The 18,743-nt window shown below is 43.4% G+C and overlaps 1 protein-coding gene across 1 annotated transcript; it reads left to right on the top strand.

Moving 5' to 3' along the window:
* The first annotated feature begins 7,215 nt into the window (after window positions 1–7,215).
* Window positions 7,216–11,164, top strand: atp5if1a (ATP synthase inhibitory factor subunit 1a). Its single transcript, XM_077197548.1, has 3 exons — window positions 7,216–7,361; window positions 9,571–9,683; window positions 9,752–11,164. Exons 1-3 carry the CDS (start codon window positions 7,290–7,292, stop codon window positions 9,891–9,893), a joined length of 327 nt encoding a protein of 108 aa, XP_077053663.1. The 5' UTR covers window positions 7,216–7,289; the 3' UTR covers window positions 9,894–11,164.
* Window positions 11,165–18,743: the final 7,579 nt, after the last annotated feature.

Genomic DNA, 18,743 nt, shown 5'->3' with positions numbered 1-18,743 from the left:
GAAGCCTTCAACACCCCCCGCCTCTCCTCACCGACGCGCAGCTGCCGCTCACCAGCCTCACTGCCGTCGCATCTGAGAATGAGGCCGAGGGACACGTACGAGCACGCGGCTAGCTCTCTTTACGTTACAAGAGAGCTACCCCGCCCTCGTGTCCCCGTTCGCGCGTCATGCAGAGCCCTCTCGAGCTCTCTGCATGACCCGGACGGGCATCATCTGTGTTACATGTAGGTCCCGTGCCCACTACTCGTGCGCGCGCCCTCGTACAAACACTGTTCCAGTTCTGCTCCCGAGCACGCGGCTAGCTCTCTTTACGTTACAAGAGAGTTACCCCGCCCTCGCGTCCCCGTTCGCGCGTCATGCAGAGCCCTCTCGAGCTCTCTGCATGACCCGGACGGGCTTGCGCGCCGCCGTCGAAATGTCTCGCCATGTCAGTCCCCTTAGATAAGGCTACTGCAGTGGTGTATTTGGCAGCCAACGAGCCGATAATGCAACCCGCTCGCCTGCACACATCCGCCGTTCTCGCGGCGACCCAGAGAAATCTCAGGTGAGTATAATGTCAGATTAAGAATGTAAGTTACGTGCCCGCTCACGAGCGCTCACGCTTACTAACAGACACATCGCCTCCGAAAAGACGTGCGTGTTTAAGTTTATTCCCTGTCAGTCCCCTTCAAACAGGCTACTGCAGTGGTTCAATTAGCAGCCAACGAGCCGGTTTGTTGACCCTCTCGCCTGCACACAAACGCCGTTTTCACGGCGACCCAGAAAAATCTCAAAAAGAGTAAAATGTCTGGTCCGGCTCATGCCGTCGGTGTTGTAAGTGTAATGAAAGTGCCCACGCCCCAGTGTTCACCACTACACATAAGCACTCCGAACCTCGCAGAGCACACTCTCATGAAGCGCAGAAAAGCCGCTCGAGTGTTGAATGTAAGAAATGTGTCCACAAGTCTGTGCCCACTATCTGCCCGCTCTGTTACACGATCAAGAAAGCAGGTTATGAATGTAAGTCTCGTGCCCGCCATTCACGCTTGCTAACACAAACCTCCCCCCGGGCTCAAGGCATTAATAAAACGCTCCCCATCCATTATGATCGGGGCGTCAAATACACTTGTAAGTCTAGTGCCCGCGCTCACGCTTACAGGAAGCTTTTCCGCCCGGAGCGCTGCTCGCGCGTCAAAGAGTGAAAAAAAAAAAAAAAAAAAGAATGTTCCCCATCCCTTATGATTGGGACATCTCACATAAATCAGCCGGTCTCGGCTTTCAGCGAGCAGCCATTGCGAAGAACCGAGAGCGCGCGCGCCGCGCTTTCGGCTCCGGGTCAGTTTCACAAAAGAAAGCAGGTTATGAATGTAAGTCTCGTGCCCGCCTGAGTGCGTTCACGCTTGCTAAACACTAACCTCCCCCCGGGCTCCGCCCGCGCGTTTAAGTGTTATCACAAAACGCAGGGCATTAATAAAACGCTCCCCATCCATTATGATCGGGGCATCAAATACACTTGTAAGTCTCGTGCCCACGCTCACGCTTACAGGAAGCTTTCCCGCCCGGAGCGCTGCTCGCGCGTCAAAAAATGACAAAAGACTGTTCCCCATCCCTTATGATCGGGACATCTCACATAAATCAGCCGGTTTCGGCTTTTCAGCGAGCAGCCATTGCCCAGAACCGAGAGCGCGCGCACCACGCTTTCGGCTCCGGTTCAGTTTCACAAGCCCGCAAATGGCGGCGGTCTGAACCCGGAGGCCATTCGCCCCCTAGCGGCTCACATAGCTGCGTGGGAAACTATCCCAGGGATTTCAGAATGGGTGTTGAGCACAATAAAGCAGGGCTATACACTTCAATTCATTCGCCGTCCCCCGCGCTTTCAAGCCCGGACCGCAACGATTGTGAATGCGTAAGTAGCACACCTACTTCACGCAGAAATAGCAAAGCTGCTGTGCAAAGGGGCTTTAGAAAAGGTACCGCCTTCTCTGAGCGAGTCAGGCTTTTACAGCCGATATTTTCTCGTACCCAAGAAGGACGGAGCCTTCAGACCTATCCTAGATCTGAGACATTTGAACTAAGTGCTTGCGAAAAGACCGTTCAAAATGCTTACGACCAGGAAAATCCTCGCGCACGTTCGCCCGAGGGACTGGTTTATCTCTCTAGATCTGAAGGATGCCTATTTTCAGATTCAGATAGTACCCCGTCACAGGCAATTTTTGAGATTCGCCTTCGACGGTCAGGTATATCATTACACCGTCCTGCCGTTTGGCCTGTCCCTGGCACCCCGTACATTTACAAGGTGCATGGACGCGGCGCTCGCCCCACTGAGAAGTCCGGGGCTGCGAATAATGAACTATCTGGACGATGGGCTGATATTGGCACAGTCAGAGACAGAACTGCTATCTCACAGAACAGTGCTTCTCAGTCATCTGGAAAGCTTGGGTCTCACGGTCAACTGGACCAAGAGCTCATTACTGCCCAGCCAGTCAATTTCCTTTTTAGGAAAAGCACTGGACTCGGTGACCATGACGGCTCGTTTATCGACACAGCGCGCGCGCCGTGTTCGCCACCTAGCCGCATTTTTCCAGAAGGGCAGCTTTCTCCCTTTAAAAACATTTCAAAGGATGTTGGGCTGTATGGCATCAGCTGCAGCGGTGCTCCAGCTGGGCCTACTGCGCGTGCGCCCGCTCCAACGCTGGTTGAATGCTCGCGTGTCCCGCCGGGTGTCTGGCGGCCAGAAAATCAGAGTGAATCAGGCCTGCATAGCAGCTCTGCAGCCCTGGTTAGTGGCCGACTGGTACCAGCAGGGAGTAATGATGGGAACCATCTCTTATCGTAAAGTCATCTCGTCAGACGCGTCCAACTTCATACAGGACCAGCATGTTCTTGTCCGCTCGGACAACATGTCTGTGGTATCCTATGTAAACCGTCAGGGCGGTGTCAGATCCAGAAATCTCTGCAATCTGACGGAACGCCTCCTTATTTGGTCTCAGATGCACCTGCGCTCGCTGAGGGCGGCGCATGTGCCTGGCCATTTGAACGACGGCCCAGACAAACTGTCCAGGGACAATGTCTCCCCAGGGGAGTGGTCCCTGCACCCCAAACGGTCCAGAAACTGTGGCGCCTATTCGGCAGAGCGGAAGTCGACCTGTTTGCGTCAAAAGACAATGCTCAATGCCCGACGGTCTGTTCGAAGGACGAGGACGCGCTGGCCCAGGTTTGGCCCAGCCTCCCGCTATATGCTTTCCCTCCGGTCTATCTGTTGCCACAGGTGATCAAGAGAATCAGGGAAACGCGCCACTCGGTGCTCCTCATAGCCCCGCGTTGGGAGAATCAGATTTGGTTCCCGGAACTAGCAGGGCTGTCACATACAGCTCCGTGGCCGAATCCGGTGAGGGCAGATCTCCTCTCTCAGGCTCGCGGCACGAGCTGGCATCCCAATCCAGAGCGCTGGTCTCTGCATGCATGGTTGATCAACGGGTACTCGTTGCCCTGCCAGAAGGAGTGATGAACACGATCACGCAGTCTAGAGCCCCTTCCACGAGAAGGCTCTACGCGTCTAAATGGTCGGTGTTCTCCGGATGGTGCACCGACAGAGGTCTGGACCCACGGACATGCGGGGTGGCGCATCTGCTCACCTTCCTACAAGAGCTGTTGGATAAGGGAAGATCCCCATCCACGCTCAAAGTATACGTGGCGGCCGTGGCAGCGTTCGCAGAATCGACGCACGGCCAGTCATTGGGAAGACACGAGTTGGCCATCCGCTTCCTTAGAGGAGCTAGAAGGATGAATCCGCCGCGCCCCCCGTCGGTTCCCATGTGGGATCTTTCATTGGTCCTCGAGGCCCTGAAAGCTTTTCCATTTGAACCACTAGACACCGTGGGGTTGAAATATCTATCACTGAAAACCGTCTTTCTGACTGCACTGTCGTCAGTAAACCGTGTAGGGGACCTGCATGTGCTGTCTGTCAGCGCGTCGTGTCTTGAGTTCGGGCCGAATGACTCTAAAGTCATCCTCAGACCTAGACATGGCTATGTTCCTAAAGTGATGGGCACTCCATTCAGAGCGCAAGTTATTTCGCTGTCAGCTCTCCCAGCATCTGACAGCGAAGGTGATGTGAATCTCCTCTGCCCTGTCAGAGCGCTGAGGTTTTACATTACGCGCTCCGCCTCCTTCAGGCGTTCGGAACAGCTTTTTGTTTCGTTTGGTGGGCGCACCAAGGGTCTCGCCTCCTCGTAACAGAGCCAGTCCAGATGGATAGCGGCCGCTTACGCGTCAAAAGGTCTGCAATGCCATCTGGGCATCAGGGCTCATTCCACGAGAGGCGTGGCCTCTTCGTGGGCATGGTCCAGTGGAATTTCTATCCATGACATATGTGTAGCGGCGGGCTGGAGCTCCCCGTCTACCGTTGTCAGATTTTATAACCTAGAAGTTCCTGCCTTGCAGGCTAAACTGTTGTCAGTCTGAAGGAGAGGTGTATTCTGCCCAGATCTCCTGCTCAGATCACTCTCACGTGACTCAGCTCTCCTGGTTGAGCTGCACTAAGTAGGGTATGTGCCATGTGCCTATACAGACCGGCGCGCTGGTCTGTATTCCCTATGTGTGCTTATGTACAAGTGATGGCCCGCGTGGCTGGCCACCTTATTTTTTCCACTTATGGGGTTCCCCTGAAAGCTCGGGGTCTCGTGTGGATGCTTGGCGCGCACGGCGTTGACAAAGTGTTCCCGTAGCGTAAGCTAAACTTACGCAATACGAGAGAACCTCTCGTAAGAGAACGATGCTCGGTTACTAACGTAACCTCGGTTCTCTCTAGAGAGGGAACGAATATTGCGTAACCGGCCGTGCTCGCGCCACGAGCGACTTCGCTTCAGTCGACGAAAACCAGGGAAGTCAGCCTACAGCCCCTAGTGTTATACGCTAAGCCACGCCTATCTGGCGGGCTGTGACGCTATGAAGGCGCGAGCGCCCTTCATTGGGCGTGACGTCACGCCGGGCTCACTGGTAGGGTGCAGCAGATGCCCGCAGGGCAGCCAATGAGCACGCGAGATGGCCTGCTCTAGGTCTGCTAGCTGCTGCACTGCGTTGACAAGGTATACAAAATTAAGGATAATTTTTTGGCTTCAGTATCTCGAGAAGATGAATCTTTCCCGTAGCGTAAGCTAAACTTACGCAATACTCGTTCCCTCTCTAGAGAGAACCGAGGTTACGTTAGTAACCGAGTATCGTTTTCCCCATAATGACGAGTTTGCAGATCAGAGACGATCCTCGAGCGACGAGGACTTTTCTAGAAACCCTCCCAAACAACCCAAGATCCTGTATTAGCTATTTCCTGTAGGAGAGTCTGTGTTCCCTGAGAAACAGCAGGACGATACACACACACGTCCCCTGAGAAACAGCAGGACGATACACACACACGTCTACTGAGAAACAGCAGGACGATACACACACGTCCTCTTCCAGACTTTCAGGAGATCTGTAGTTGACTGGAACGTGATGGAGGAAACGGAGATCTCAGTGCTTTACTTACGCTCTTACAGACACTTTCTGTTTCGTGAAGCTCAACAATCTTTTGATGAAACTTTATTCTTCATTATGATGGATGATGAAGAGAAGCGGGCCTTTGTGTTTCCTCATAATTATACTCCATAACTCATAGATGGAAATATCATGTCGCTTTCTTCGCCTTTGGCTTTCGGCTCGCTTAGTTGGGGACATTTAATTTTATATTTAACAATATTATTACAACACTATCTCTGTAAAGCTGCTTTGAAACAATCTGTGCTGTAAAAAGGGCTATATAAATAAAGGTGACTTGACTTGACCTTGTCACAAACATTTTTTAAAATTAATATTAATGGGAATATACTTCAGAGATATTCTTCTCATAAAACATATTAGGGCTTATGGCCAAAGTGTGTTTTGGAGAACTGGTATAGGCTACAGGATAGTCTAGTGTACATGTTGATAGGATAGTGTAGTTAATGTAGTTTAGGGAATAGTGTAGTTAAGGGATAATGCAGTTTAGGGAATAGTGTAGTTAAGGGAGTTGTTGGGTTGCTGGACAGGAAGTGAGGTCAGTGCATCAGGACTGGGTCTGTTTGGAGACACTGCCCCCTGCTGACCACATCACCACTGACACACCAGAGAGAGGGTTATGAACATCACACACATCTTCTGTAGTGCACGAACACATCCACTCTGCAACGCTGACTTACTATTGTAACTGGTCCTAACCCTTGCATATTATCTATGAGTCGTATGTAAAGTAGCCTGTGGCACAGCCAGTCTCTCTTTCTCTCTGAACAGCCTTTTAAAATCTTTATCGGATGAATGAGTTGAGTGTTGTTGTTTTTTAATGAATGAATGAATGAATCAGAGTTTGAGCTGTACTCTGTTGTTCAGTGACGTCACGAGTATTTCCCGCTGCTGCTGATGACGCGAGGTCAACTGCTTCCGGAACTCGTCGCCTTGACAACACAATTCATATTGTGTGCGAGACGTGTGAGTAATGCTGTCACAGAATGTTCCGAACAGAGACAGTGCAATAATAGAATAAAATAGAACACTATATAATGTTTTAATCTATTATTCCTTGTATTTGATTGATTTCCACATTGATTTTTGTAGATGATCATCTAAAGTAGCCTAATGCTTTTAAAAAGGAAAAATCACAGCTGAACAAAAAAAAATCTGTCATTCATATAAGACCTTTGCAGATCGGTTCAGTCATTATTGAAACTTTCATTGTTACAATATTTTATTTAAAACGAGACACTCTATAACTTTGTCGAGACATGTGTGCCCATGTTAACAGAAACGATCTTTTCATGCAGGAAGTTATTGGCTAATATGAACATATTTTGTTAAACATAATAACCTCCATAACATAATTGGTGAACTATCTCATTCATATGCGCTTAGTGAACGTTGTGAATTCTCACGTGACCCCTGATTTACACTTATTCAAAAACTGGATCATCCTATAGCTTTTTATTCCAGCAGAGTTACAAAGAAAATCTTCTTGAAAATGAAACATTCATTTGTGTAAGAAAACCATATTTTCGAGTTTAGTGCGCTAACTTTACTTACTTTACAACATAAAACTAAATATGAAGAATACATTGATTCTGCTCCAAACAAAGCACGGTTTCAGCTGGCTGTGTCTGCGCATGCGCAGTGCGTTAGTCTCCGGCCGCCAGGTGGTGCTGATGACGCTGTGTTTTGATGACGTCAAGTTTATTCTCTGGTCAGTTGTTTCCGTGTTCCGATCTGACGGACATTAAGGCTCAGCTGTGTTGTGATCGGGTTCAGTCATGGCTCGTCTGCTGCTGAGGGCCAGTTTAAGAGGATATTTCACCTCACCTCTGAGCAGAGGATCAGATCAGGTACTGGATAACGTGTTTCCTGAGGGAGAATGTCGAGTATGAATGAAAATCCGGTTTGTTCGATTGCTGTGAACTGCTCGCGTGATGTTTTGGAGATTTGCAGCATCAGTCGTTGTTCACATTCTGTGTTCCATGAAATAAAACTCATTTTCTCTTCAGAGGTGAACTATTTTACGGCTGCAGCAACTCAACGCATTTGATCATCGATTAATCGCATATGAGCTCGAAAAACACCCGACTCTTAAATATACTGCAATTATGTCAAATAATGAGCAAGAAATATTGTCACATTTACGTTCTTTATTTTTATTATGTGGCGGAAACAATCTTCCATATTTAACTGGTATTCTACAATTAATGTATATAGAGCCCATCTACAAATGCTGCAATGTCACAGTTTCCACTATTGACGCTGACGGCGCATGCGCATCGAGAGCATAAACTCTTGTAAGACATTAAACTTAAAGTTAAAATTCTACATGGAACTGAAGTAAGAGTAAAGGAACTATTGTAATGGAGTGTAATGTGTTCGGTTGAGTGAACGTGAGTTCTGCTTTTGTTTTTCTTTACTATAATTTCTAATTTAGCGACTTAACTCTACATTTTCTTATCGCAAGCAATCAGCTTAAAGGAACACTCCACTTTTTTTTGCAATAGGCTCATTTTCCAACTCGCCTAGAGTTAAACAGGTGAGTTTTAAGCCTAGTTCACACTACATGATTTTAAGCCCGATTTAAGCCGATTTGCAAATCGTTGAGTTCGCCGACAGGTCAGGGTGTTATCGCGTGCAAATCGCGGGGGATTAGCGGGCGATGAACGCTCGCCAATCTGTTAGTATGAAAGAGCCAACAACGCATCAAAGACCCTCGCAGACGCGTCGCCGAGCCTAGAAAAATATCTAGCATGCTAGATATCCAGAGCTGTCGCACGACTCAACCTCACTGATGTCATGAGCAACAGCCAATCACAGCAAGGCATGAGTTGAGGTCACCGGGTAAATACGCGATTTTTGCCGTCAGCCAAACATAAACATGCAGCTACATCTCCGATATAAACATGCTGTACTCGCCTCCAACTCTCTCTGTAGCACAGACCTGCTGTTCGCGTATGCAGATCCACTCGCCCATACTCTCTTATTTTATCTTTTTTTGCGTTTTTTCTCAGAGCAAATGATCGCGCAAACAGTTTGCAGCACTAGTTTCTGTCTGACGTCCATATTCGCGTGTTGTGTTGTTCTTCGCTGTGTATTGGCGCGCGTGCTGTTTCGCGTCAAGATAGACATTAGACAGATAGATTTGTAGACAAGATAGAATCGTTGGGTGACAGAGTTGTTGTCAACTCGTGTAGTGCGTTACCTCCTGTTGCGGATCAATCACGCTGTGTCGTGTGGTCAGAACAGCTCAACAACTTGAACACTCCTGATTTCTCAGAGAGCAAGTCATGTAGTGTGAACCGCACCGTTCAGTCCGACGTTTTAAAATCATGTAGTGTGAACTAGGCCTTAGTTGAGTTGAGTCCGGGTCTGGCGGTAGCACTTTTAGCATAGCTTAGCATAGATCATTAAATCTGATTAGACCGTTAGCATCTCTCTTAAAAAAAATGACCAAAGAGTTTCGATATTTCTCATATTTAAACCTTCACTCTTCTGTTTACGTCGTGTACTAAGACCGACGGAAAATGAAAAGTTGCTATTTTCTAGGCCGATATGGCTAAGAACTAAACTTTTATCCCCGCGTAAAAATCAAGGAACTGTGCTTCTGTACCATGAGTGCGGCAGACGCAATGATATTACGATTAATTGTCTCTCTATCTCTCTCACTCGCCCTCTCTCTCTCTCTCTCTCTCTCTCTCTCTCTCTCCATCTCTCTCTATCTCTCTCACTCGCCCTCTCTCTCTCTCTCTCCATCTCTCTCTTTCCCTATCTCCCCCCCCTCTCTCTCTCTCACTCGCCCTCTCTCTCTCTCTCTCTCTCTCTCTCTTTCCCTATCTCTCCCCCCCTCTCTCTCTCTCACTCGCCCTCTCTCTCTCTCTCTCTCTCTTTCCCTATCTCTCCCCCCCTCTCTCTCTCTCACTCGCCCTCTCTCTCTTTCCCTTTCACCCTCACTCTCTCTCTCTCTCTCCCCCCCCTCCCCCCTTCCCCCCCTCTCCCCCCCCCCCTCACTCTCTCTCTCCCCCCTAACCCCCCCCCCCCCCCCCCTCTCTCTCTCAGCTGGGGGATCTGGGTTCGGGAGCTGGTAAAGGAGGAGGTTCGGGCGGCTCGGTTCGGGAAGCTGGAGGAGCGTTCGGGAAGAAACAGGCGGCTGAAGAGGAGCGATACTTCAAGTGAGTTTCAATCTCATTGTTTCCATCTTCTCTGTGGGTCACATGACTAATAATGATGTGTCTGACAGGCAGAAGGAGAAGGAGCAGCTGGCGGCTCTGAAGAAGCACCATGAAGAAGAAATCGACCATCATAAGAAGGAGATCGAGCGTCTGCAGAGAGAGATCGACAGACACAAGGGCAAGATCCGCAGACTCAAACACGACGACTGAAACACGACGTTCATCGCCATCATTCACTCCCTATGCCTGATCTCTCCGTCTGCATGTAACTGTGCTTTAATAAACATGTGCTTTATCAACAAACTTGTGCAGAAACATGAGCTTTATCAATAAACCTGTGCAGAAACATGTGCTTTATCAATAAACCTGTGCAGAAACATGTGCTTTATCAATAAACCTGTGCAGAAACATGCGCTTTATCAATAAACCTGTGCAGAAACATGCGCTTTATCAACAAACCTGTGCAGAAACATGTGCTTTATCAATAAACCTGTGCAGAAACATGCGCTTTATCAATAAACCTGTGCAGAAACATGCACTTTATCAACAAACCTGTGCAGAAACATGTGCTTTATCAATAAACCTGTGCAGAAACATGCGCTTTATCAATAAACCTGTGCAGAAACATGCACTTTATCAACAAACCTGTGCAGAAACATGTGCTTTATCAATAAACCTGTGCAGAAACATGTGCTTTATCAATAAACCTGTGCAGAAACATGTGCTTTATCAATAAACCTGTGCAGAAACATGCACTTTATCAACAAACCTGTGCAGAAACATGTGCTTTATCAATAAACCTGTGCAGAAACATGCGCTTTATCAATAAACCTGTGCAGAAACATGTGCTTTATCAATAAACCTGTGCAGAAACATGCGCTTTATCAATAAACCTGTGCAGAAACATGTGCTTTATCAATAAACCTGTGCAGAAACATGTGCTTTATCAATAAACCTGTGCAGAAACATGCGCTTTATCAATAAACCTGTGCAGAAACATGTGCTTTATCAATAAACCTGTGCAGAAACATGTGCTTTATCAATAAACCTGTGCAGAAACATGCACTTTATCAACAAACCTGTGCAGAAACATGTGCTTTATCAATAAACCTGTGCAGAAACATGCGCTTTATCAATAAACCTGTGCAGAAACATGTGCTTTATCAATAAACCTGTGCAGAAACATGCGCTTTATCAATAAACCTGTGCAGAAACATGTGCTTTATCAATAAACCTGTGCAGAAACATGTGCTTTATCAATAAACCTGTGCAGAAACATGTGCTTTATCAATAAACCTGTGCAGAAACATGTGCTTTATCAATAAACCTGTGCAGAAACATGCGCTTTATCAATAAACCTGTGCAGAAACATGTGCTTTATCAATAAACCTGTGCAGAAACATGTGCTTTACCAATAAACCTGTGCAGAAACATGTGCTTTATCAATAAACCTGTGCAGAAACATGTGCTTTATCAATAAACCTGTGCAGAAACATGCGCTTTATCAATAAACCTGTGCAGAAACATGTGCTTTATCAATAAACCTGTGCAGAAACATGTGCTTTATCAACAAACCTGTGCAGAAACATGTGCTTTATCAACAAACCTGTGCAGAAACATGTGCTTTATCAATAAACCTGTGCAGAAACATGTGCTTTATCAATAAACCTGTGCAGAAACATGCGCTTTATCAATAAACCTGTGCAGAAACATGTGCTTTATCAATAAACCTGTGCAGAAACATGCACTTTATCAACAAACCTGTGCAGAAACATGTGCTTTATCAATAAACCTGTGCAGAAACATGCACTTTATCAACAAACCTGTGCAGAAACATGTGCTTTATCAATAAACCTGTGCAGAAACATGTGCTTTATCAATAAACCTGTGCAGAAACATGCACTTTATCAACAAACCTGTGCAGAAACATGTGCTTTATCAATAAACCTGTGCAGAAACATGCGCTTTATCAACAAACCTGTGCAGAAACATGCGCTTTATCAATAAACCTGTGCAGAAACATGCACTTTATCAATAAACCTGTGCAGAAACATGCGCTTTATCAATAAACCTGTGCAGAAACATGTGCTTTATCAATAAACCTGTGCAGAAACATGTGCTTTATCAATAAACCTGTGCAGAAACATGTGCTTTATCAATAAACCTGTGCAGAAACATGTGCTTTATCAATAAACCTGTGCAGAAACATGTGCTTTATCAATAAACCTGTGCAGAAACATGTGCTTTATCAATAAACCTGTGCAGAAACATGCGCTTTATCAATAAACCTGTGCAGAAACATGCGCTTTATCAATAAACCTGTGCAGAAACATGTGCTTTATCAATAAACCTGTGCAGAAACATGTGCTTTATCAATAAACCTGTGCAGAAACATGTGCTTTATCAATAAACCTGTGCAGAAACATGTGCTTTATCAATAAACCTGTGCAGAAACATGTGCTTTATCAATAAACCTGTGCAGAAACATGTGCTTTATCAATAAACCTGTGCAGAAACATGTGCTTTATCAACAAACCTGTGCAGAAACATGTGCTTTATCAATAAACCTGTGCAGAAACATGTGCTTTATCAATAAACCTGTGCAGAAACATGTGCTTTATCAATAAACCTGTGCAGAAACATGTGCTTTATCAATAAACCTGTGCAGAAACATGCGCTTTATCAATAAACCTGCGCAGAAACATGCGCTTTATCAATAAACCTGTGCAGAAACATGTGCTTTATCAATAAACCTGTGCAGAAACATGCGCTTTATCAATAAACCTGTGCAGAAACATGTGCTTTATCAATAAACCTGTGCAGAAACATGTGCTTTATCAATAAACCTGTGCAGAAACATGCGCTTTATCAATAAACCTGTGCAGAAACATGCGCTTTATCAATAAACCTGTGCAGAAACATGTGCTTTATCAATAAACCTGTGCAGAAACATGTGCTTTATCAACAAACCTGTGCAGAAACATGTGCTTTATCAATAAACCTGTGCAGAAACATGTGCTTTATCAACAAACCTGTGCAGAAACATGTGCTTTATCAATAAACCTGTGCAGAAACATGCGCTTTATCAATAAACCTGTGCAGAAACATGTGCTTTATCAATAAACCTGTGCAGAAACATGCGCTTTATCAATAAACCTGTGCAGAAACATGTGCTTTATCAATAAACCTGTGCAGAAACATGTGCTTTATCAATAAACCTGTGCAGAAACATGCGCTTTATCAATAAACCTGTGCAGAAACATGTGCTTTATCAATAAACCTGTGCAGAAACATGTGCTTTATCAACAAACCTGTGCAGAAACATGTGCTTTATCAATAAACCTGTGCAGAAACATGTGCTTTATCAACAAACCTGTGCAGAAACATGTGCTTTATCAATAAACCTGTGCAGAAACATGCGCTTTATCAATAAACCTGTGCAGAAACATGTGCTTTATCAATAAACCTGTGCAGAAACATGCGCTTTATCAATAAACCTGTGCAGAAACATGTGCTTTATCAATAAACCTGTGCAGAAACATGTGCTTTATCAATAAACCTGTGCAGAAACATGCGCTTTATCAATAAACCTGTGCAGAAACATGTGCTTTATCAATAAACCTGTGCAGAAACATGTGCTTTATCAATAAACCTGTGCAGAAACATGTGCTTTATCAATAAACCTGTGCAGAAACATGTGCTTTATCAATAAACCTGTGCAGAAACATGCGCTTTATCAATAAACCTGTGCAGAAACATGTGCTTTATCAATAAACCTGTGCAGAAACATGTGCTTTATCAACAAACCTGTGCAGAAACATGTGCTTTATCAACAAACCTGTGCAGAAACATGTGCTTTATCAATAAACCTGTGCAGAAACATGTGCTTTATCAATAAACCTGTGCAGAAACATGCGCTTTATCAATAAACCTGTGCAGAAACATGCGCTTTATCAATAAACCTGTGCAGAAACATGTGCTTTATCAATAAACCTGTGCAGAAACATGTGCTTTATCAATAAACCTGTGCAGAAACATGTGCTTTATCAATAAACCTGTGCAGAAACATGTGCTTTATCAATAAACCTGTGCAGAAACATGTGCTTTATCAATAAACCTGTGCAGAAACATGTGCTTTATCAACAAACCTGTGCAGAAACATGTGCTTTATCAATAAACCTGTGCAGAAACATGTGCTTTATCAATAAACCTGTGCAGAAACATGTGCTTTATCAATAAACCTGTGCAGAAACATGTGCTTTATCAATAAACCTGTGCAGAAACATGCGCTTTATCAATAAACCTGCGCAGAAACATGCGCTTTATCAATAAACCTGTGCAGAAACATGTGCTTTATCAATAAACCTGTGCAGAAACATGCGCTTTATCAATAAACCTGTGCAGAAACATGTGCTTTATCAATAAACCTGTGCAGAAACATGTGCTTTATCAATAAACCTGTGCAGAAACATGTGCTTTATCAATAAACCTGTGCAGAAACATGCGCTTTATCAATAAACCTGTGCAGAAACATGTGCTTTATCAATAAACCTGTGCAGAAACATGTGCTTTATCAATAAACCTGTGCAGAAACATGCGCTTTATCAATAAACCTGTGCAGAAACATGCGCTTTATCAATAAACCTGTGCAGAAACATGTGCTTTATCAATAAACCTGTGCAGAAACATGTGCTTTATCAACAAACCTGTGCAGAAACATGTGCTTTATCAATAAACCTGTGCAGAAACATGTGCTTTATCAACAAACCTGTGCAGAAACATGTGCTTTATCAATAAACCTGTGCAGAAACATGCGCTTTATCAATAAACCTGTGCAGAAACATGTGCTTTATCAATAAACCTGTGCAGAAACATGCGCTTTATCAATAAACCTGTGCAGAAACATGTGCTTTATCAATAAACCTGTGCAGAAACATGTGCTTTATCAATAAACCTGTGCAGAAACATGCGCTTTATCAATAAACCTGTGCAGAAACATGTGCTTTATCAATAAACCTGTGCAGAAACATGTGCTTTATCAACAAACCTGTGCAGAAACATGTGCTTTATCAATAAACCTGTGCAGAAACATGTGCTTTATCAACAAACCTGTGCAGAAACATGTGCTTTATCAATAAACCTGTGCAGAAACATGCGCTTTATCAATAAACCTGTGCAGAAACATGTGCTTTATCAATAAACCTGTGCAGAAACATGCGCTTTATCAATAAACCTGTGCAGAAACATGTGCTTTATCAATAAACCTGTGCAGAAACATGTGCTTTATCAATAAACCTGTGCAGAAACATGCGCTTTATCAATAAACCTGTGCAGAAACATGTGCTTTATCAATAAACCTGTGCAGAAACATGTGCTTTATCAATAAACCTGTGCAGAAACATGTGCTTTATCAATAAACCTGTGCAGAAACATGTGCTTTATCAATAAACCTGTGCAGAAACATGCGCTTTATCAATAAACCTGTGCAGAAACATGTGCTTTATCAATAAACCTGTGCAGAAACATGTGCTTTATCAACAAACCTGTGCAGAAACATGTGCTTTATCAACAAACCTGTGCAGAAACATGTGCTTTATCAATAAACCTGTGCAGAAACATGTGCTTTATCAATAAACCTGTGCAGAAACATGCGCTTTATCAATAAACCTGTGCAGAAACATGCGCTTTATCAATAAACCTGTGCAGAAACATGTGCTTTATCAATAAACCTGTGCAGAAACATGTGCTTTATCAATAAACCTGTGCAGAAACATGTGCTTTATCAATAAACCTGTGCAGAAACATGTGCTTTATCAATAAACCTGTGCAGAAACATGTGCTTTATCAATAAACCTGTGCAGAAACATGTGCTTTATCAACAAACCTGTGCAGAAACATGTGCTTTATCAATAAACCTGTGCAGAAACATGTGCTTTATCAATAAACCTGTGCAGAAACATGTGCTTTATCAATAAACCTGTGCAGAAACATGTGCTTTATCAATAAACCTGTGCAGAAACATGCGCTTTATCAATAAACCTGCGCAGAAACATGCGCTTTATCAATAAACCTGTGCAGAAACATGTGCTTTATCAATAAACCTGTGCAGAAACATGCGCTTTATCAATAAACCTGTGCAGAAACATGTGCTTTATCAATAAACCTGTGCAGAAACATGTGCTTTATCAATAAACCTGTGCAGAAACATGTGCTTTATCAATAAACCTGTGCAGAAACATGCGCTTTATCAATAAACCTGTGCAGAAACATGCGCTTTATCAATAAACCTGTGCAGAAACATGTGCTTTATCAATAAACCTGTGCAGAAACATGTGCTTTATCAACAAACCTGTGCAGAAACATGTGCTTTATCAATAAACCTGTGCAGAAACATGTGCTTTATCAACAAACCTGTGCAGAAACATGTGCTTTATCAATAAACCTGTGCAGAAACATGCGCTTTATCAATAAACCTGTGCAGAAACATGTGCTTTATCAATAAACCTGTGCAGAAACATGCGCTTTATCAATAAACCTGTGCAGAAACATGTGCTTTATCAATAAACCTGTGCAGAAACATGTGCTTTATCAATAAACCTGTGCAGAAACATGCGCTTTATCAATAAACCTGTGCAGAAACATGTGCTTTATCAATAAACCTGTGCAGAAACATGTGCTTTATCAACAAACCTGTGCAGAAACATGTGCTTTATCAATAAACCTGTGCAGAAACATGTGCTTTATCAACAAACCTGTGCAGAAACATGTGCTTTATCAATAAACCTGTGCAGAAACATGCGCTTTATCAATAAACCTGTGCAGAAACATGTGCTTTATCAATAAACCTGTGCAGAAACATGCGCTTTATCAATAAACCTGTGCAGAAACATGTGCTTTATCAATAAACCTGTGCAGAAACATGTGCTTTATCAATAAACCTGTGCAGAAACATGCGCTTTATCAATAAACCTGTGCAGAAACATGTGCTTTATCAATAAACCTGTGCAGAAACATGTGCTTTATCAATAAACCTGTGCAGAAACATGTGCTTTATCAATAAACCTGTGCAGAAACATGTGCTTTATCAATAAACCTGTGCAGAAACATGCGCTTTATCAATAAACCTGTGCAGAAACATGTGCTTTATCAATAAACCTGTGCAGAAACATGTGCTTTATCAACAAACCTGTGCAGAAACATGTGCTTTATCAATAAACCTGTGCAGAAACATGTGCTTTATCAATAAACCTGTGCAGAAACATGCGCTTTATCAATAAACCTGTGCAGAAACATGTGCTTTATCAATAAACCTGTGCAGAAACATGCACTTTATCAACAAACCTGTGCAGAAACATGTGCTTTATCAATAAACCTGTGCAGAAACATGCACTTTATCAACAAACCTGTGCAGAAACATGTGCTTTATCAATAAACCTGTGCAGAAACATGTGCTTTATCAATAAACCTGTGCAGAAACATGCACTTTATCAACAAACCTGTGCAGAAACATGTGCTTTATCAATAAACCTGTGCAGAAACATGCGCTTTATCAACAAACCTGTGCAGAAACATGCGCTTTATCAATAAACCTGTGCAGAAACATGCACTTTATCAATAAACCTGTGCAGAAACATGCGCTTTATCAATAAACCTGTGCAGAAACATGTGCTTTATCAATAAACCTGTGCAGAAACATGTGCTTTATCAATAAACCTGTGCAGAAACATGCGCTTTATCAATAAACCTGTGCAGAAACATGCGCTTTATCAATAAACCTGTGCAGAAACATGCGCTTTATCAATAAACCTGTGCAGAAACATGTGCTTTATCAATAAACCTGTGCAGAAACATGTGCTTTATCAATAAACCTGTGCAGAAACATGTGCTTTATCAATAAACCTGTGCAGAAACATGTGCTTTATCAATAAACCTGTGCAGAAACATGTGCTTTATCAATAAACCTGTGCAGAAACATGTGCTTTATCAACAAACCTGTGCAGAAACATGTGCTTTATCAATAAACCTGTGCAGAAACATGTGCTTTATCAATAAACCTGTGCAGAAACATGTGCTTTATCAATAAACCTGTGCAGAAACATGTGCTTTATCAATAAACCTGTGCAGAAACATGCGCTTTATCAATAAACCTGCGCAGAAACATGCGCTTTATCAATAAACCTGTGCAGAAACATGTGCTTTATCAATAAACCTGTGCAGAAACATGCGCTTTATCAATAAACCTGTGCAGAAACATGTGCTTTATCAATAAACCTGTGCAGAAACATGTGCTTTATCAATAAACCTGTGCAGAAACATGTGCTTTATCAATAAACCTGTGCAGAAACATGCGCTTTATCAATAAACCTGTGCAGAAACATGCGCTTTATCAATAAACCTGTGCAGAAACATGTGCTTTATCAATAAACCTGTGCAGAAACATGTGCTTTATCAACAAACCTGTGCAGAAACATGTGCTTTATCAATAAACCTGTGCAGAAACATGTGCTTTATCAACAAACCTGTGCAGAAACATGTGCTTTATCAATAAACCTGTGCAGAAACATGCGCTTTATCAATAAACCTGTGCAGAAACATGTGCTTTATCAATAAACCTGTGCAGAAACATGTGCTTTATCAATAAACCTGTGCAGAAACATGTGCTTTATCAATAAACCTGTGCAGAAACATGCGCTTTATCAATAAACCTGTGCAGAAACATGTGCTTTATCAATAAACCTGTGCAGAAACATGTGCTTTATCAATAAACCTGTGCAGAAACATGCGCTTTATCAATAAACCTGTGCAGAAACATGTGCTTTATCAATAAACCTGTGCAGAAACATGTGCTTTATCAATAAACCTGTGCAGAAACATGTGCTTTATCAACAAACCTGTGCAGAAACATGCGCTTTATCAACAAACCTGTGCAGAAACATGTGCTTTATCAACAAACCTGTGCAGAAACATGTGCTTTATCAATAAACCTGTGCAGAAACATGCGCTTTATCAACAAACCTGTGCAGAAACATGTGCTTTATCAACAAACCTGTGCAGAAACAT

The sequence above is a fragment of the Siphateles boraxobius genome, unplaced genomic scaffold, assembly GCF_051911475.1.
Source record: "Siphateles boraxobius isolate OS27281-9 unplaced genomic scaffold, OSU_SipBor_1 4, whole genome shotgun sequence".
In the NCBI taxonomy this organism is placed as follows: Eukaryota; Metazoa; Chordata; class Actinopteri; order Cypriniformes; family Leuciscidae; genus Siphateles; species Siphateles boraxobius.
This window is presented reverse-complemented; position numbering and strand designations above follow the sequence as displayed.